The 21,949-nt window shown below is 39.6% G+C and overlaps 1 protein-coding gene across 9 annotated transcripts in view; it reads left to right on the top strand.

The window, feature by feature from the left end:
* OSBPL9 (oxysterol binding protein like 9) overlaps positions 1 to 21,949 on the top strand; it is a 141,266-nt gene that overhangs the window by 63,087 nt on the left and 56,230 nt on the right. For all 9 annotated transcript variants that reach the window (XM_059689632.1, XM_059689629.1, XM_059689631.1 and 6 more), the window contains exon 4: positions 7,033 to 7,109. In XM_059689632.1, the coding sequence (XP_059545615.1) occupies positions 7,033 to 7,109 (77 nt within the window). The remainder of the gene's footprint in view (positions 1 to 7,032; positions 7,110 to 21,949) is intronic.

Genomic DNA, 21,949 nt, shown 5'->3' with positions numbered 1-21,949 from the left:
ACTTTTTCGTCTCAGGACCCCTTTCCAAATTTATTGAGGACTCCAAAGAGCTTTTGTTTAACGAGTTAAACCTGGTATTTACCAGGTTAAAAATGAAAACAGGGATTAAAAAATTATTTATTTATTAACTTAAAACAGGGGTGGGGAATGTCTGGGATGTATAAGGCCTGTGAAATCATTTGGTCTGTCCCTGCCAAGGCAACCGTAGGCGGGACTGGAAATTCAATAAATCTAGGAGTTTTTTCATAGCAACATACATTTATATTAAGTGAATAATATTAAGTGAATGATGTTATAAATATCCAAATGGCCCTTGGCAGAACAAAAGTTTCCCCTATCTTGACTTCAATATGTCAATAACAAACTAATTATGCTAATAACATCTTATGAGGAAATAATCATTTTCCCAAACAAGCAAGCAAGCAACACACAGAAAAAAACACACACACAGAAGAATGACATCTTTTAACATTTTTGTAAACCTTTTAAATGTTTGGTTTAATAGAAGACAGCTGGATTCTCGTACTGTTTCTTGCATTCAGTCTTTTGTGCTATGTTGTTTTGGTTGAAGTATATAAAGAAGTTATAGTTTCATGCAGATATATAGTTACAAAAGGGAGGAGTATTTTAATAGCCTTTTCAGATAATTGTATTATTCTCTGATACTTAAGCAAAACTCAACAAGTGATAGTTTCTTACAGATTAGTTGCAGTGTAGAATCTGTAACTATAACAGTGAAATTTATATATGAAAATACCCTATTAGGTTAAAATCCATGGTTTGCCTAGCACTTTGGATGGATCTTTGGTGCCATAGCCTCTATTTATGCTAAGATGCCCACTGTTCTACCTCCATTGCTCTTGCACCATCAGTTCAGATGTCAACAAAGTGAAAAAATGAAGGGAGTGTCTTAGTATTATCATGAAAATAATTTAGCCCTAAGGACCCTTGACCTCACCCAGTGTTACATATCTTATTTCACCTGATTTTCACAGTAGACCTTTGAGTTAGTTGCTGATATTCATTCTTTTTAAAATTTGTGCATACAACTCAGAGGTATTAAATACTGCCCTCCTGAGGTCACACAAAAGTGTAACTGGGACTTGAACCCAAGTTTTCTGACTAGAAATTTTGGCTCTTGTTCTTTCTATTTCATATGTCTCCAAAGTGTGTGAAAAGGTTTATATTGTTATCTTGTAAGAAGGACTTTGTCTAGAATAAGTGCATGGGATGAGGCTTATTAACAGTTCTAGGATTGCTTGAAGCCTTGGCACTCCATTTATATTTGCTGCTTTCTAGGTACAATGTCATTGCAAAGTACTAAACTTTTCTGTTTTTATCATCTGGATAATAATCCTATATAATAAAAGCATAGTATGCAAATTGTCCCCTCAACTGGGATTTGTCTGGGAGTTCGACCAGGGGGCGGGGCTGGCCGGGGGAAGGGAGGGAGTACCTAGCCAGCAGCCTGCAGCAGCTAGGGACCCTAGCAGTGTACACATTTCATGCACTGGGCCTCTAGTAATAATAATAATAATAATAATAATAATAATAATAATACCTATCTCATGTACTGGTTGTGATGACTTAATTAGTTAATACATGTTAAATATTTAGACGTATCAGACTGTGCTGACACAAATTAAGTGCTCAATAGTTAGCTTTTCTTATTTACACAGAAACAAGACTCAGGCATTTTAGCTGAAGGAACACCTTGAGCAAAGGTTGGGACTTGAGTCATCTGAGTAGTAAGTTTAATGTAACTGAAATGTAGTGGTTCATGGAGGACTATGTTGGGAATTATGATAGGAAAGATAGATTTGGACCCTAATTATGGCTGGACTAGACCTATAAACTATTGCTCAACATTTTGCCTCTAATGCATTAGACCAAGCATGTCAAACTTATGGCGGACGGGCTGCATGCCTCATTTAAATAAAGTAGGCATGCTGCACGGTTGACATGCTTGCGACAGTGCCTGGCATATGGCATGTATTTACATGTTACCTGAGTATTGAAATATTTGAATATTTGAATAAATTTAAGAAAGGACAGGGCAGATCCTCTTATCATGAGCAACATGCATGAATAAGGTGACATGTTAGCATAGCCCAGAAGAATGAATAGGAGTCTAATAAGCAGATACTAGAGGCTATTAGAATGGGTGAAGATAATCCCTTACTAAACAGGGTACCACCCAACCAAGTGATTGTACTTTTTAGGAGACTAAATTACTTGAGATTATGGTCTATCTTATCATTACTCAGACCTCCAACATAATACCTGATGCATATTGAGGCTGCATAGATTTTGAGTAGTTACTCAGCATTTAATCTTGTAAATACTGTTTTTGCATAATGTTTTCATTTCACAAGAACTTTCAAAGAAAAGGAGGCTTTCCTGATTATACAGGCTAATTTTATTTTTACTTCTTTTACAAAAAAAAAAAAGACAAATAACCACTTATTTTTGCAAACCGTAATTTATTCATAATAGTTGTATGTCTTAAAGGAGGAGAAAATGTTACTAAGAGAACAGATTCCTAACCAGTGGATCAGGAATGGCAAGGTGTAGTTTTGGAAACTTGTCTTAAAGTCAGCTTCAAATATGTGTAATATAGAATATGTGAATAGAATCCTGAAAATGTTAAGTATTTTACATACTGGATGGATATTGTTTTTTCTTCTGAACACTTATATTGCTTATATAAGCCAGATATTATTAGAAATTAGAATTTAGCAGTAATGCCTTCCCTACTCATTTTCTCTGGCTAATCATTTATTAGATTTATTAATAGAGCTTATTTTCTCTTAAGGCTGTGTGGGATAATAATATATTGATATTTTAGTGTATGCCAGGCACTGTGGTAAATATTGTAGGGATTAATTATCTCATTTAAACCCCACAACGATCTTATAAGATCTTGGTACTGTCATCATCCCCATAGGTAATATTATCATCCTCAGATTATAGATGAGAATGGATAAGGACAAAGCTAGGCATCAGAGCCAACCTTCTTAGCCTTTATACTGAGAGATACTGAAAAGCAATAGCTTTGTAGGACATTGAAGTAGCCCATTGTTTTTCATACTGCGTAGCACTTCTTTAGTGGATTGTGAATCCTATTTGGTGGGCCAGGATCAGCACTTTTAAAGTAGTAAAATATAACAGAAAGGAAATATCAGTATGTATATATATATATGTATATGTACACATTACATGTATTTGTGAGCTATAAATTGTATTTATGTGGATCACAGCCAAACAAAATTTGGAACCTACTGGCACAGAGAATGGAAAGAGAACTTGAAAATGTAAGAGGAGAGGTAGGTGCTAGAGATGTGAATTCTAGAGATAAATTGAATGTGTAAACTTTAGAAAAAGAGGCAGGAAGAGTTATTAACCTGTCTTTATGGAACATAATATACTATTGACATGTTTTTTTAACTAATTAAATTGGGCCCTTTTAGCAGGGATTTGTTCAAAAGTAATATAGCTTTAATATTTCTTCTAGAGAGTAGGTGGTTTGTAAATGGTATATATCATTACTGTATTTTTATTTCTCATACTAGAGGCCTGTGCATGAATTTGTGCACAGGTGGGGTCCCTCGACCTGGCTGGTGATTGAGGCCTGTTGGGGGCCAGCTGGCTGGGGGTGGGACCCCGGGAAGTTGGCCAGCCGGACCCCTGATCGGGGCCTATGGGGTGGGGCGATCGGCAGGGTGGAGGGGCCACGGGAGGTTGGCCGATTAGGGGTCTAGCCAGGGTGCGGGGCCATGGGAGGTTGGCTGTGGGAGTGCACTAACCACCAGGGGGCATCTCCTGCATTGAGCAGGTGGTCAGTGCATGTCATAGCGACTGGTCAACCGGTCATTCTGTTGTTCCATGGTAATGGTTGCTTAGGCTTTTATATATATACTAGAGGCCCACTGCACAAAAATTTGTGCACTGGCGGGGGGGGGGGGGGGGAGGGAGGTATCCCTCAGCTCCACTTGTGCCCTTTCACAGTCTGGGACCCCTTGGGAGATAACGACCTGCTGGTTTAGGCCTGCTCCCGGGTGGCAGAGGGCAGGCCCAATCCCTAGGTGCAGCCGTTGGCCGGGCTCAGAGCAGGGCCGATCAGGGGGTTGGGGCATCGCACCCTGTCACAGACAGAGCCGCAGGGCGATCAGGGGGTTGGGGAGCTCCCCCCTATCAGGCACAGAGCAGGGCGGGTAGGAAGGTTGTGGCCCCGCCCCCCTGTCACACACAGAGCCATAGGGCGATCAGGGGGTTTGGGCGCTGCCCCCATCACACTGATCCCGGTGCCAGGAGGCCTCGCAGCTTCGCTGATCCTGGTGCTGGGAGGCATATTACCCTTTTACTATATAGGATAGAGGCCTGGTGCATGGGTGGGGGCCGGTGGTTTGCCCTGAAGGGTGTCTTGGATCAGGGTGGGGGCCCTGCTTGGGTGCCTGGCCAGCCTGGGTGAGGGGCTGATGGTTGTTTGCAGCTGGTCACACCCCCTTCAGGGTGGGGGTCCCCACAGGGATGCCTGGCCAGTCTGGGTGAGGGGCTGAGGGCTGTTTTCAGGCTGGTGGGTGACTGAAGCTCCCAACTGCTCCTTTTTTTCTTTTTCTTTTTTTTATTCTGGGCCAGCTTTAGCTCTGAGGCTTGGCTCCAGCTCTGAGGCCTTGGCTGCTGAAAGCAGGTATCTGGTTTGTTTGGGTTCTATAATCGAAACACTGTTTCAACTCCAGCTCTGAGATCCCGGCTGGCTGAAAGCAGGTTTCTGGGGTTTTGTTTAGCTTCTATATTTGTAACAGTGTTTCAAACTGCAAGCTCAGAGGCCGGCAGCAGCAGGCGGGGAACGTTGGCTTCCTCCATCACTGAAGCAGGCAAGCCTCATGTTCGCTTCAAGCTGCCTGGCTGCCAGCCGCCATCTTGGCTGGCAGTTAATTTGCATACTGCCCTAATTAGCCAATGGGAAGGGTAGCAGAGGTATGGCTAATTACCATGTTTCTCTTTTATTAGATAGGGTAGATGAACAAATAACTTATTATGATTGAATAAACAAACTTTATTAATACTTCATATACCCAAAGATATTTGCCTCGTAGATCCAGTAGGGTAGAGGTTTGTTTACTGGCTCAGGGGAGAATGGGAAAAAGTAGGCTAGGTTAGTCAGGATATTAGAATATTGAATTTTCAGCTGGAAGGGACAATTTTGTCCAAGCCTCCAATTTATTTTTAAATTATTATAAAAAACACATAACATTAAAATTACCAACTGAACTATTTTTAAATTCAGTAGTGTTAAGTATATTCACTATGCTGCAGCAATCTCTAGAACTTTAGGACACTGAAACTCTATACCAGTTAAACACTAATTCCCCCTACTCCTTCTCCCTAGCTCATTTCTATGATTTTAATTACTTTATTATTTACTTTTATTTATAAGTTTTATTTACTTTATTTTTGTTAATTCTCATCCAAGGACATTTTTTGCATTGGTTTCTAGAGAGAGTGGAAGGGAGGGAGGAACAGGGCCAGAGAGAGAAAGAGAGAGCAAGCGGAAGGAAGGAAGGAAGGAAGGAAGGAAGGAAGGAAGGAAGGAAGGAGGAAAGGGAGGGAGGAGAGGGAGGGAGGGGAGAGAGAGAGAGAGAGAGAGAGAGAGAGAGAGAAACATTAATGTGTCATCAGTTGGTTGCCTCCTGCATGTGCTGGCCAGGGATCTAACCCACAACCCTGATACAAGCCCTTGACCAGGAATCAAACCCGCAACCTTCCAGTGCATTGGAGGATGCTCTAATTAGCTGAATCACCCAGGCTGTTTTCTTTTTTTAAAAAAAAATATATTTTATTGATTTCAGAGAGGAAGGGAGAGGGAGAGAGAGAGAGATAGAAACATCAATGATGAGAGAGAATCATTGATTGGCTGCCTCCTGCACACCCCCTGCTGGGGATCGAGCCGGACACCTGGGCACGTGCCCCTAACTGCAGTTGAACCCGGGACCCTTCAGTCTGCAGCCGGCCTGTTTTATTCTTAATCTCAAGGTGCAACCCTTTGAGGTCCCAGTCAAAACATGAAAGTCCTCAAAATTCGTGGGCCAAGGTCTCCAACTTTGGCCTTACAAGGCTGTTTGTTTGTTTAGTTTATAAACAACAGAAATTTATTTCTCACAGTTCTAGAGGATAGGAAGTCCAAGATCAAGGTGCCTGCAGATTCAGTGTCTAGTGAGGATGTGTTTCCTGGTAGATGGGCATCTTCTCATTGAATCCACTTGTAGTAGAGGGGTGAGAAAGCTCTTTGAGGTTATTTATTTATTTATTTATTTATTTATTTATTTATTTATTTAAGTTTCCTTTTTATTGAGTTTGTTGGGGTGACATTGGTTAACCGAAATTATGCAGGTTTCAGGTGCACAATTCCATTACACATCATCTGGATACTGAATTGTGTGTTCACCACCCCAAGTCAACTCTCTGTCCATCACCAATTATTCCCCCTATATTTTTATTTTTAAATAGACTTTGCTTTTAGAGCAGTTTTAGGTTCACAGGAAAATTGAGTGGAAAGTACATAGGGGTTCTTATATACCACCTGCCCACACATACTGACAAAGCTTTTGAATAATTGCTTAGTCACAATTCCTCTCATGGAATTTACAATTCTGCTAGCAGAATAGTGGCCCTGAATACCAGGCTCATCTTCTGGATGTTTGTCTTCTCCTAGATCTTGCCCTGTTAATTCTTTACTACCTTGCTTTTTTTTCTGATAGCTTCAGTCAGTTGATTTTAAATAATTATTCCAGCTTTTCTAGTTCTCAGTGGTAAGGTAAGCTTGGCTATTATTGAACACAGTTATTCTCTTTGTTATAAATTGCTGTGAGTAGATTGCATATTCAGAAAGGATAGAAGGGTGACTCTATTAAGGAAATGCACAACTAATAACCTTCTCTTATTAGCATCATGGTTTAAAATTTTACTTTCAATATTATAGAGCTATATTGTAGAAATTAATATTTTAATTTTTATAATCATTTATTTCAGCTCGTGATGCTGATGAACGAGAGAAGTGGATCCATGCCTTAGAAGAAACAATTCTTCGGCATACTCTTCAGCTTCAAGTAAGAGCCTTTACATGGCTTGTGGATAGTTCATTAGTTTTTGTTTTCTGTTTTCTTAAATAACTGTGATATGATGTAATGAAAAGTTTTCCTTTCTGAGTCACTTATTCTTGCATTTACAGTATTATAATATACTAGTGGCCCAGTGCATGGATTCACGCACATTGAAAAGAAATTAAGTAGAAGAAATATTTTAATATCACTATTCACCCTTTCTTTATAATAGAAGTATCAGAGATTAAAGAAAATTAGTGAAATGTATATGAAAATAATGTATAAATTGATTAATAAATAAACAATAACAACATGATATAACAACAACAAAGACATGATATAAAAACAACAAAAATATGATATAAAAACATTGATAAGAACAATGACTGGTAAATTGATTAAACTTATTCTAATATCTCCCTGTATACCACATTAAGAGTAAAAACACTTTCAGAGTGCTTGACTAATTTCCCTTGTGATGAAGTATTTACAACTTTAGCGTCACATGTTCTTCAAACTCAAGAGAAAGCAACATATAACTGACCATGTCCGAAAACAGGTTCAGGTAGGAATATTCCTACTCTGTCTAGAGTTTGTCCTTGTGATTTATTAATAGTCATTACAAATGCTGGCATAATGGGAAACTGTCTTTGAATTAATTTAAATGGGAGGCCAGTGTCAGATGGGGACAAATATTGCGCATGTGGGAGTCAACATTTATTCTTAAATTGCCAGTGCACGTCATATGTACCAGCCAGTTGGTCAGACGGACAGATGATCGGTCACTTAGCCTTTTATATTAATACTAGAGGCCTGGTGCATGAAATTCATGCACTGGGGGAGGGAGAGGGAGAGCGGGAGTCCCTCAGCCTGGCCTGTGCCCTCTTGCAGTCCAGGACCCCTCACTCCTTACTGCCTGCCTGCTCACTGCTCCTTACTGCTCAGCCCACTGTTCCTTAGCGCTACTGCGGAGGCAGGCTTCTGGCTGAGCGGTGCTTCCCATGTGGGAGCACACTGACCACCAGGGGCAGCTCATGCGTTGAGCGTCTGCCCCCTGGTGGTCAGTGCACATCATAGCAACTGGTCTTTCTGGTCGTTCCGCCATAACGATCGTTTAGGCTTTTATTATATAGACTAGAGGCCCGGTGCACAAAAATTTGTGCACTGGGGGGGGGGTGTCCCTCAGCCCGGCCTGTGCCCTCTCACAGTCTGGGACCCCTCGGGGGATGACCACCTGCTGGCTTAGACCTGCTCCCCGGGATATTGGGCCTAAGCTGGCAATCAGATATCCATCTAGCAGCCCGGCAGCCCTGGGGGGATGTCCACTTGCCAACGGGGAGCAGACCTAAGCTGCAGTCGGACATCCTTAGCGCTGCTGAGGAGGCAGGAGAGGCTCCCACCACCACCGCTGTGCTGGCAGCCGTCAGCCTGGCTTGTGGCTGAGCAGAGCTCCCCCATGTGGGAGTGCACTGACCACCAGAGGGCAGCTCCTGCATTGAGCGTCTGCCCCCTGGTGGTCAGTGTGTGTCATAGTGACCAAACATTCCCAGTCTTTCTGCTGCTAGGATCAGTTTGCATATTACCCTTTTACTATATAGGATAGAGGCCTGGTGCACAGGTGGGAGCTGGCTGGTTTGCCTTGAAGGGTGTCCCAGATCAGGGTGGGGGTCCCGCTGGGGTGCCTGGCCAGCCTGGGTAGGGGCGGATGGCTGTTTGCAGCTGGTCACACCCCCTTCAGGGTGGGGGTCCCCACTGAGGTGCCTGGCCAGTCTGGGTGAGGGGCTGAGGGCCTTTTTCAGGCTGGCCGGCAACTGAAGCTCCCAGCCTCTCCTTTCTTTCTTTCTTTTTTTTTTTTATTCTGGGGTTTATTTACCTTCTATAATTGAAACATTGTTGCTGTCACTGGAACTGAGAGCTGGTTCCAGCTCTGAGGCCACCGCCTGCTGAAAGCAGGTATCTGGGGTTTGTTTAGCTTCTATAATTGAAACTCTGTTGCTTTCGGAGCTTAGAGCCGGGCCGTGGCAGGCAGGGAACCTTGGCTTCCTCCATCACTGGAGTAAGCAAGCCTCCTGCTCGCTTCAGCTGCGTGGCTGCCAGCCGCCATCTTTGTTGGCAGTTAATTTGCATATCACCCTGATTAGCCAATGGGAAGCATAGCAGAGGTACGGTTAATTATCCTTTTTGTCTTTTATAAGATAGGATACAGTGGGGCCTTGATTTACGAGTTTCATTCGTTCCGTGACGGGGCTCGTAACTCAAATTTACTTGTATGTCAAGTCATAAAGTGAACGAGTGAGACACGTGATGCTGGGCTGATGTTGTGGCGTTCACTGTGACGTTCGCTGCACCAGCTAAGAGTAGGGTATCTGAAGCTGGCTCGTAACCTGAATTTTAGCTCGCAACTCAAAGCAAATATCGGCCGAGAGACGGCTCGTATCTCGAAAAACTCATTAGTCGGGACACTCGTAAGTCAAGGCCCCACTGTATAGTAAAGTTGTCATTTTCTTATGCTCTCTGTAGGGTAAAATACTGATTTTTGTTTAGAAACAAGACAGTGCAAGGCAATGTTGAAGGGAAATGCTATGTTAAAATGTGCCAGATTCCTTTTTTAAATTTAGTACCTATAGTTGATTATTGATATAACCAAATTACATAAAAAGCATTGCCAACAGGAACATGCTAAGAAGTTGACCTACATTTTTTGTTAAGGGATTTGGCAATTACCATATGTGTTGGATAGTACTCTTTGAGATGAAAGGGAAATAAAAATCCCAAACTGGTTAAGAAAAAAGCAAATCTGGCTTAAGTGTGGTTTGAAGTAGGCACTTAAACAATGTCATGAGGATCCAGATCCCCATCTCCATTTCTAGGTTCATGTTCTAGGTTGGCTTCATTTTTAGTTAGGTTCTCCTTTTTTTGGTGGTAAGGTGGTTGCAACAATTTCATCCTACCCTTGTTGGATCTCTCTGGATGTGATAGGATTAATAGGATTTGTGCTGATCATCACCAGTCATTTTCCCAATCCTGACCAATCACAGTGTCATAGTTGTGTTCCACCCCTGGAGCCGATATGTAATCTGCTTCATCAGAACACATTGCTGATGGGGGGGAAGATGGTTGTGGTTCCCCCACCCTCCTGTAAAGTCAGAATAAGGAACAAAAGATGCTGGGTGACAAAAACACCAAATGTCTACTCTGCCATAGTTCTCTATGTTTATTCTCCAGTGAAAGAGCTTATATTGTGGCATACATAGGATTTTGTTTTGATTTACAGGATTGAATTATAGAAAACTGAACTTTTATGACCCTTTCTCTCTATTTATCTTTGTCCTATACCAGGAATTGGCTTGAAAAGACAAGGTAGAATAGGGCATCCTATAACATGGGGAGCTCCCCATCACTTAAAAGTATTCAAATAGAAGCTTAAAAAACATTATTCCAAGATATGATTGTTAAGAGATTAAGAAATGAATACAAGCTGAACTAAGAGATCTACAAATTACTATATGAGCTATGCTATTTTTTACTTATTTTATTATTATTTTGATGATGATGATGATGATGAAAGACATATAACATACAATTTTTCCATCTTTTTTTTTCCATTATAGTTCACATTCAATATTATTCTGAATTAGTTTCAGGTACACAACATAGTGGTTAGACAGTCATATACTTTACAGAGTGGTCCCCCTAATATTTCAAGTACCCCCCTTCCCCCCGCCCATACATAGCTATTACAATATATATATTTTTTCCTCCATTGACCTCTCTCCGGCCACTCCCACCCCCCAGTACATGCCCTCATCCCCCTAGTGACTGTGTCCATTGGTAATGCTTATATACATGCATACAAGTCCTTTGGTTGATCTCTAACCCGCCTCTCCCCTTCCCTCTCAGGTTTGACAGTCAGAAGGATGCTTCTCTGTCTCAACATAAAGCTTTATGAGCTTTTGCTAAGAAGATAGCTTATGTGTCTTTGGGAATAACAGGAAGAAAAAGATAACTTTGAGAAGTCTTAGACTCTGATAGTTTTCATATTTTAAAATACATATGATAAAAAATAATTCTTTTTTTTAAAAATTGATTTCAGAGAGGAAGGGAGAGGGATAGTGAGATAGAAACATCAATGATGAGAGAGAATCATCAATCGGCTGCCTCCTGTACGCCCCCCTACTGGGGATCAAGCCCACATCCCAGGCATGTGCCCTTGGCCAGAATCGAACCTGAGACCCTTCATCCGCAGGCTGATGCTCTAGCCGCTGAGCTAAACCAGCTGGGCCAAAATAATTCTTTATATATTTTTTCTAAAGTTAAGCATGCAGAGGATAGGACCTTTAGAAATTTGTAATTAACTGTTAATTTGATTGACAAAAACGTAAAGATTCTCTTCTTACAGATAGTGAAGTGTGATGAAGAACCTGACTTTGGTGCCAGCTCTTGACATTGAACTTACTCTCTCTCAGTTCAAATGTCCTCATCTATAAAACAAGGAAAATAAAATACCTACTTTATAGGGTTGTTTTGACAATGAAATGCGTTAAATGCACATTTGTTGAAACAATGCCTAGCTGTCATAAGAACTTGATAAATGTTAATTGCATCACTAATACAACAATTACTCTTACCATTTCCCCTCCCAGAACTTGGCCTTTTAAATAGTGCTCAATAATGGTTAGTTAAATGAAGAAATAATTGAAGAAATTTAGGAGCTAGCAGATGATGTATGGGTTGCTTTTCCATTGTTGTCTATTGAGTACTTTGAAATGTATAACATACTATTAGGCTCTGTGGAGTAGGCACTCATAGAGTTTTCTTCCATATGTGTGTGGGAAAGGGTATTTGCATTCCTTCTTTTTTCATTGAGTTTCATCTCTATGTTAGCCATTAAGCTATACTGTTTTTTGCCTTGTCTTTACTAAGAGCTCCACCGCCTCCATAATATTGAATTTAAAAGTGTTTCCTCTTTAACTACAGTTTTCTTACCTTCAGCCTCGTCTACCACTTTACTTCTGCACTTTTCTTCTCTTGTTTTAGTCTAAACTCTACTTCTCCATTTTTCTTTGGCAATTTAGTACCTTTCAGTTTTAGTTATTTCACTCCTGTGTGAGCTTAGGATCAGTTTCTTCAGTATTGATCTTACTATCATCCTAAGAATTTCTTGTCACTGGACTTTTTGTTTGTTTTTTTGTTAATCCTCACCTGAGGATATTTTTCCATTGATTTTTAGAGAAAGTGGAAGGGAGGGAGGGGAAGCCCAGAATTCCAGTGTTTAAAGTATTCCTATATAATGAAAGGCTAATATGCAAATCGACTGAACGGTGGAACTACCGGTTGCTGTGACCTGCACTCACCACCAGGGGACAGATGCTCAATGCAGGAGCTGCCCCCTGGTAGTCAGTGCGCACCCACAGGGGGAGTGTCACTCAGCTAGAAGCTGGGCTTATGGCTGGCAAGCGCAGCAGTGGTGGCTGGAGCATCTCCTGCCTCTGTGGCAGCGCTAAGGATGTCCAACTGCCAGCTTAAGCCATCAGTCTGACATCCCCTGAGGGCTCCCAAACTGCGAGAGGGCACAGGCCAGCCTGAGGGATCACCCCCCCCCCCCCAATTGCATGTATTTCGTGCATCGGGCCTCTAGTTAAATCATAATGTTATTTAATGTGGCAAACCTAAATCTAAGTATGGACTTCTTAGGTTTAAAATGTTACAGAACTAACTAGACTTCTAAAAGAAAATTGCAAATTATATATAAAAAAACAATAAAACCCAAATTAACATTCATTTAATGTGATGAATGATAGTGCCTTGCTAAAAGTGCATTACTGCTTACAATGTGAAGATGGTTCTGACAGGGTATAGATTCTTTTTAAGTTTGGCATGCGTACACTACTGTGTGGAATAAGATAATTCTGTCATCTCACCACTTTCTTTTCTGACTGCTGGGAAACCTTCATTTGTACAGCACGTGCCAGGAGGTCAGTTGGATCTTACTTCACATATATGTAATTTACATGATAAAGGCTCTTCTGTGATAAGTAGTGGTAAGTGCTTGGTGCCAACTTGATTATAAACAAAAACATGGGCACTGAAATAGCTTGGTAGCATTTGTACTTAACATTATTAACTGAGCTGATTCAGTGTGTGGTCCCTGACTTATGATGGTTCAATTTACCCATTCACTAGAAACTTTACTTTGAATTTTGCTCTTTTCTCCTGCTAGCAATGTGTGGTACAATACTCTTGTGATGCTGGGTAGTAGCAGTGAGCTGCAGCTCCCAGGCAGCCATGAGATCATAAGGGTCAACAACAGATACTCTATAGCAGTGGTTCTCAATCTGTGGGTTGCGACCCCTTTGGGGGTCGAACGACCCTTTCACAGGGGTTGCCTAAGACCATTGGAAAACACATATATAATTACATATTGTTTTTGTGATTAATCACTATGCTTTAATTATGTTCAATTTGTAACAATGAAATTGGGGGTCACCACAACATGAGGAACTGTATTAAAGGGTTGCGGCATTAGGAAGGTTGAGAACCACTGCTATAGTATACTCATTGTGTTAGGATATTTTGCCCAACTATAGGCTAATATAAGTGTTCTCAGTAGAACACATATTTAAAGTAGGCTAGGCTAAGCTATGATGTTCTATAAGTCAGGTTTATTAAATGCATTTTCAACTTAATGATATTTTCAGCGTATGATAAGTTTATTGTAAGTTGAGGAACATCTTACTAATTTTTATAGTTATCAGAAATGAAAACACAGAAGATTGTAGTAAAGACTTTTTAGATCTCAGTTGGAAAACACTGATGTAGATGTCTAATTGAGTAGTATAGACCTTTAAGTTTTTTACTTTTATGCTGTAAGTGAAATGCTATTTAAATTTTTTTTATACTAAATGGCTTCTGTAATTATTCTTTGGGTCAAGAAATTGGGCTATAATTGTCCCATATACTAGTAAATAAGTTTATGTAGGCCACCGTAAATTGTATCTTAAATGGCTATCAAATTGGAATTTCATTGCTACTGTCTTGTAATTGTATAGTTTTTGCTCTTTACTATTGGTTCACTATCCATTGGCTTTGATCTCAAGCCCCTAGAGAGCAAGGGCATGATACCTTGTATAAGAATATGGCTGAGGGGAATAGGGAGCGCTAGTAGAAATCTCATCAGAAATGACATTGACCCCAGTAGGAGATGTGCAGGAGGCAGCTGATCGATGTTTCTCTCTCATCGATGTTTCTAACTCTCTATCTCTCTCCCTTCCTCTCTGTAAAAAATCAGTAAAAAATATATTTAAAAAAAAAAAAGAAATGACATTGAAACTGTAGATAAAAACATCATTATCCATAAAGCAGATGTGACAGACTTCAGATTTCAAATCATTATCAAGGCTGGAAAAACAATAGAGCCATTCTTAAACTTTAAAAAAATGAAATACTTCTGTATGATAATTATATCTGTCAAACTTTTATTATAGACAAACAAATTTAGTATTTAGTGTGCAGTTTAGGAGACTAGCTAAGAAATTAGTCGTTAGTATTAGGACCTTCATTCTACCTTCTTTTCTATAATGCTGTTTGTCTAACTGAGTAAGATTAATAAAAAAAAAATTTAGTATTCTTCTTGGGTGTTTCGCTACTTCGCTGAAGATTAGCTTTAAAAAAATATATATTTTTATTGATTTCAGAGAAGAAGGGAGAGGGAGAGAGAGATAGAAACATCAATGATGAGAGATGCCAGAGCTGACCAGCACACCCTGAGCAACAAATGAATGGATTACTCTTACACATTTGCTGTGAAAGAGAGGGCTAAGGGACTCCCTGGCTAAAGGAACCAGACAGCCCTGATTGCCTGCCTCATTAGGCTTTTATTGTAGCAGCAGTTTGAGAGAAAGTTTATCTTTTAGATACAATCAGTAGGGTAAGTAATATTGGGAGGGCACATGTGTTTGTAGTGTCCTTTAAGCAAGGACACCCAAAGATTAAGCATAAGGATTCCAGTAAACATCTGGGGGTCTGCACGTGCACAGACGTGTTTGGAAAGGTCAAGGAATAATTAGGGGCACCGACTTTGGCACTCCCCTAAGTCAGAATTCCGATAAACAGATTAGGCGGCCTTCTGCACACTTCCCTTTTCTCGGAATGTCCTTACAAACTTTCCAACCAAGTCTCATACTTCCCCACAGAGAGAGAATTACTAATAGGCTGCCTCCTGCATGCCCCCCCTGGAGATCGAGCCCACAACCAGGGTATGTGCCCTTGACCAAAATCAGACCCAGGACCCTTCAGTCCGCAGGCCGACACTCTATCCAATGAGCCAAACCAGCTAGGGCTGAAATTAGCTTTTGAACATATATTTCCAATTTTTCAATATGTACATATCTGTTTAGTACCTATAATGGTTTCCCTGGCCTCAGTTATTTTTGTATCATGTGGAAAAATAGATATGTTTTGTTTTTCTCCCTTGAGGCTCTTTGTGTTCCAAAAGGAATGACTACAATATAGATGTGTCATCTCTTTCATAGGTAAAGGGGTTTGGCGATGTAGCCAGTTATTTGGAGCTACTATAACAAAGGAAAATTCTTCTAAAGGCTATTGCCAATGTTGTTGCTATTACTGAGGGCAGTAAAATTTATGACTCCTAAATTATAACTTAGGAGTCTAGGATTAACTTTTTAAATTAATTCTATTGTGCTGGTAGTAGACCACCTATCTCAAACATTGGGAAACAACTACACAAATGGCACAGTTTTATAGAAGCTAAAGGTTATTCCTTTAACTGCCAGAAATTTATTTTAACTGTGTCTTTTTATGGGAATCTCTTAGAACTTATGTATTTTCTTACCTTCTCTTTATAAAAATAAAGTGCATGCTCAATTCAGAAGGTAAAGAGAATATGTTTCAGAAAAGTTATTTATTTGGTAAATATTTATCAAACACTTCATGTGTTCCATGCACTGTTACAGTTGTACAGGATATCATTGTGAGTAAACAACATATTGTCCTTGCCTTCACAGAACTCAGTCTAGTATACAGAATAAAGATAATAATGAGGATTGAATTTTTAAAGACTATAATAATGACATAAGTTGTGCTTTTTAAAATTGTTTAACTATGTAGAAATATATAAAATAAGAGCAATAGCTTTTCCCACACCCTTTCTTTAGAGATGAATGCATAGTTTTCATTTAACTTCCCAATTCTAATGTGAAGTTAGAATGCATAAAAGCTAGAGCATTTACAGTGACGAGTAATTATGCAGTACAAAGCCATTTCACTCATCTTATGGCAAGGAGCTGTGTAGGTCTAACGAAATTTGTCAACTCGTGCTTTTAATGAAATGTATAAGTTGTTTCAGAAGAAAGTTAAGTGACTAATGCAGATTTTACTTGTAAAAGTTGGGGCAATAGTACCTATCTAATATAATTTTAAAAATTGAGTGGTGCTGAAAGGTTCACATAGGAAAACATCGGCCTCTACATTTTCTTTGTTCTGCTTGCCAGACTAGCCATTTTCAACCTTGTTATGCGGCTCTTTTTATAGCATGGTACCTGGAATTTCAGTCATGAAACAGACATGTACCAGGTATGCTAAGGATACAGTGGTAAACAAGGCAATACTGTACACTATCATAGCTATTGTGTGGCGTTTATTTCTAACCTTGAACAAATATTTCATTTTTTTTAACAAATATTTCTTTTTGTTCGATAATGTATTGAGAATTGTAAATAATTTACAAACTTTTGGAACATGGTGGCCTTGATCATAAGGTAGGGACTGCTTCTACCACATGCTAAGTAGTTTATTTGTTCCATTTGGCCAAAGTTTCTACATGGAAACTTCTTGTTGTTGTTTTTTTGTGTGTGTGTTTTTTAAAAAATATATTTTATTGATTTTTTACAGAGAAGAAGGGAGAGAGATAGAGAGTTAGAAACATCGATGAGAGAGGAACATCGATCAGCTGCCTCCTGCACACCTCCTACTGGGGATGTGCCCGCAACCCAGGTACATGCTCTTGACCGGAATCGAACCTGGGACCTTTCAGTCCGCAGGCCGACGCTCTGTCCACTAAGCCAAACCGGTTTCGGCTACATGGAAACTTCTTGGCTGACTTTAATTTTCAGACTTCTGGTTATTGATCAGACAAAATAGTGGAGCTACATATACTGCTTCCAAGAGTTGTCATTTTTTTATGAAGTATTTTTAAAATATATTTTTATTGATTTCAGAGAGGAAGGAAGAGGAAAAGAAAGATAGTAACATCAATTATGAGGGAGAGCCCTGGCCAGTTTTGCTCAGTGGATAGAGCCTCGGCTTGCGGACTCAAGGGTCCCGGGTTCGATTCCGGTCAAGGCCATGTACCTTGGTTGCAGGCACATCCCCAGTAGGGGGGTGTGCAGGAGGCAGCTGATCGATGCTTCTCTCTCATAGATGTTTCTAACTCTCTATCCCTCTCCCTTCCTCTTTGTAAAAAATCAATAAAATATTTTTAAAAAATAATAATGAGGGAGAATCATTGATCGGCTGCCTCCTGCACACCCCCTACTAGGGATTAGGCTCATAACCCTGACATGTGCCTTGACCAGGAATTGAACCATGACCTCCTGGTTCACAGGTCGATGCTCAACCACTGGACCACAATGGCCGGGGGCAAGAGTTGTCTTTTAATGTTACCTGCTCCAAACATTTGGCCTGAGTTGCTAGGCAAATTCCTAGGGAAACTATGATTTTTTTAAAACCTATTTTTTTCTTTTTTTTTTCTCCTATTTCTATCAAAAATATTTGTCATCTATCTTTAAGATGACGTAAGAGGAGGATGTGATTTTAGGTAAACATTAGTGGACTCTCTGGCAGAAATAATATTTTTGAAAGTAGTACATAATACATGAATTCTGTATAAAATGTTCTTTGCATCTTTAAAGCTATAGGTAAAATTGGCCTATTTTTTACTTAATAGACTTCTTGTCATATTAAATACCCCCTCACTCTGAATCTTAGTGTTTGTATTTTTCTTAGATTATTTTATGTGAAACAGTCTGCATCTGGTGAGATGCAGTCAGAGGGAAATTTAGAATTTTGTGGGTTTTTTTTTTTTTTTTAGTTTTTCTTGTTTTGTATTTCTAGTTTTATTGAGAAATAATTGACATACATTATTATATAAGTTTAAGGTGAGTGTACAGTATGATTTTTTTTTGTACTTGATCACCATAGTCTGTTCTTCGTCTTGAACAACAAGAAAAATAAATGCCAGTTTAATTTAATCATTTGGTTATGTAGTTCAAAAATAAGTACTGAAGATCCTTTGATACATGGGTAGGTAATCAGTTGTCATATAGGGGTTTAAGGCATTGGTCACTTCTAAAATAACTTGTAGATTGCTTTAAAAACACGGAGTTCCAAAATTTGTTTATAAGTCCTATAGTTTCTTGGAATAAAATCAGTAAAGTCGACTTGTATTGTGTAATTACTCTTCATTATAAATGCTACATCTGTTATGTACACTAACTTTACACACGGATTAGGAAAATGAGAACTATATATATCTATAACAAATAGTTATCTCTAGTGTGAAACTGTGGACTATTACTGTGACCTCTTTAAATATATATGCAATTGAAGAAAACTCATTAAGAGACTGACTGTCATAAATCATATTCTCAATCATCATTACCCTTAATCTTAACACTTAAATCTATCAATAAAAAACTGATGATAATTGTATCTAAATTATCCAATTAAATTTTTACTCAACTATTTACATTAAACTGTCAAAATGACAGTGCATTCGATTTAGAAACTAGTGACCTATGATGATGGTGATGGGAGAGTAGGAGGATACTTTAACAAAAAATAACACTTGGGAAGACACTGTTAAATACAAAGTCCTTGATGACCTACCCCATAGGTCTTTTTGTCTAGTTGGGGAGATAAAGCCTAAGCACATGAAAGAACTGCTAAGCAAGGGTTATATAAATAAGTACTCTGTCTCTTATGTAAGGGTCAAACAGTACAATACACAGACAGAATTAGAGAGGTAGGCTTTTTTCCCCTGGCCCGGAGAACTGTGTGATCAGCTAATATTGAATTAAGTCCTTTGGCCTGCTCAGGTACAAAATTAGCTGCTAGAAAAGCAGATACTAAAGAAAATTTAAAAGGGTGTCATTGTAAGTTGTTGGATATTAACCATGTCCATCTGGCAAAATGAATGTATTTTTTTTTCTACATCACTGTTTATAGTTTAATATTTATCACAGAATTATTTATTTTCAGAATCTATTCCCATATGAAATCCAGGCATTTGGCTAAATAACTGAGGATATAATGTTTAACAAAATCAGATACGTAGATCCTCGCCTTATTGAGCTTATTGAGCTTACAGTCTGGTAGTGAATAAACATTTATCAAAGAATAATGGAAATAAAATAACCTGATTAAAAATGGGCATTAAATCTGAATAGACATTTTTTCAGAGAAGACATACAGATAGCCACCAGATACATGAAAAGATGCTCAACATTGTTCAAGATCTGGGAAATGCAAGTACGAACCACAGTGAGAGATCAGTTCACACTTGTTGGCATGGTTAGAATTATTTAAAAACAAGAAATAACAAGTGTTGGTGACAATGTGGAGATAAGGGATCTCTTGTGCACTGTTGTGCAACCACTATGGAAAACAGTATGGCGGTTCCTTAAAAATTAAATATAGAACCACCATATGATTCAGTAATTTCACTTCTGGGTATTTGCCTGAAGAAAACAAAAACACTAATTCAAAAAATGGGCCCCCATGTTCATTGCAGCATTATTTACAATAGCCAAGATATGGAAGCAACCTAAGTGTCTATTGATGGATGAATCGATAAAGAAATTGTAATGCACACACACACACACACACACAATATAGGATATTATTCAATCACAAAAAAGAATGAAATCTTGTCATCTGAGACAACATGGATGGACCTGGAGGGCATTATGCTAAGCGAAATAAGTCACAGAGATAGACTAAAGTAAAAAAACCCACCAAGCTCATAGATACAGAAAATAAATTGGTGGTTGCAAGAGATGGGAGTGGGGGCAGGTGGGAGAAATGTGTGAAATGCTTTCTGTTTTTTAGTTTAAGTAAATTGAACAAAAATTTTTTTTAAAGAATAATGCAAATAGAAAGCAGAACAGTGTTTGGAGGGATTGACTGCTTAAGGAGCCCTGGGAAATTTTATGATGATGGGAATGTTCTGTGTCTTACTTGATGGTTACATGTGTGCATATACTTATGAAAATATATTGAATTGTACATCCAAAATGGATGCATTTTATTGTATGCAAATTCAAATTCAATGAAGTTAAAAAGGACTAACTCAAATGCATGTAAAATAGCTGTGATAAGTTTCACAAAGGAGAGTTGCTTGGGCTATGAGAACATAATAGGAAGAATTCACATAGGCAGGGAGGAGATGATGATGAGTACAAGTAAATTAAGTGAAGGCTGGGATTGTTGTCCAGGGGAAAGTGTAAAAGACAGAGTAAAAGCATGTGCCAAGGTCCTGAGGTTGGAAGGTCTGTGGCAAATTGTGGAAACTTGAAAAGGGTCATTGTGTGAAGTACAGAAAATGAGGGAGTAGAGCCCTAGTCCATTTGGCTCAGTAGATAGAGCATCAGCCCACAAACTGAAGGGTCCTGGGTTCGATGCCCATCAAGGGCACATACCTGGGTTACAGGTTCCCCCGCCGGGTGCATGCAGGAAGCAACCAATGTGTCTCTCTCTCACATCGATGTTTCTCTCTGTCTCTCCCGTTCCCTTCCACTCTTTCTAAAATCAGTGGGGGGGGGGGGTGGGGGAGGGAGAAATATCCTTGGGTGAGGAATTACAAAATGAGGGAGTGGAAGGTATAAGATGGAGCAGGCGGGCAGGAGGGGCTAAACCTTGTAGGCCATTGACTGACCTGTATCCTAAGCACAGTGAGAAGCAGTTGAAGTTCTTTAATTGGGGGGCTTGGGGTGTTGAGGCTGTAATGAAATTGGAGGAGCTAGGGTAGATTCAGGAAGACTTTACTAAGATTATTGCAAGTGGCCTGGACCTGTAATTGTGAGGTGTTGATGGAGAGATGTAGACAGAACTGATAAAGTATTTAGGAGGTAGAAATGACAGAACTTGATGATGGATTGAATGTGAAATGAGGAAGGCGGTGAGGGCTGCTTGGTTTATGGTTAGCATATTAGAGTGGATGGTAGTGGTTTTTGTTTACAGAGATAGGGAACTCTGGAAGAGGACCAGACTTTTGAGGACTGCATGCAGGAAGAAGTGCTTTTGATATTTGAACATTTTGAAAAAACTTACATAAAACGAACTGAAGGTATCTTTAACACAGAGTTCAGCAAGCAGTTATTGAGCCTTTTGTGCAATCTGCGCTATGCTAGTTGTAGGGGATACCGGTAGAGCACAATTTATTAGACCCTTAGGAGTTTAATAGAGCTACAGGTGTATATAAGCCATAAAGAAAAATAGAAAGAGCAGTAAAGAAGATTGTCTTCCAGGAAGTTAAGGATTTATGCCTGTGACTTCCTGCATTTTAATGGATAATTTTCTGTCGAGGTCTGAACTTTAGATCTAATCTTAAATTAAGACCTTTGGATTCCTGAAGCAACTTCCTTCACAAGCCGCCTCCATTTCTCATGGAGATGCAGCACAGCAGAGGCCCACGATGCTCCCGGAGTTTTAAATAAAACAGGCACCAGAGCTTTTGTTTATGATAGTGTCTCCTCCCCCCGCCCTCCCCCCCCTTCAGCACTTCCCCGCAAGCGAAACAAACAACTTTCCGGAAGTAAGCGGAGGCAGTG

Source organism: Myotis daubentonii, chromosome 3, assembly GCF_963259705.1.
Source record: "Myotis daubentonii chromosome 3, mMyoDau2.1, whole genome shotgun sequence".
Lineage (NCBI taxonomy): Eukaryota > Metazoa > Chordata > Mammalia > Chiroptera > Vespertilionidae > Myotis > Myotis daubentonii.
This window is presented reverse-complemented; position numbering and strand designations above follow the sequence as displayed.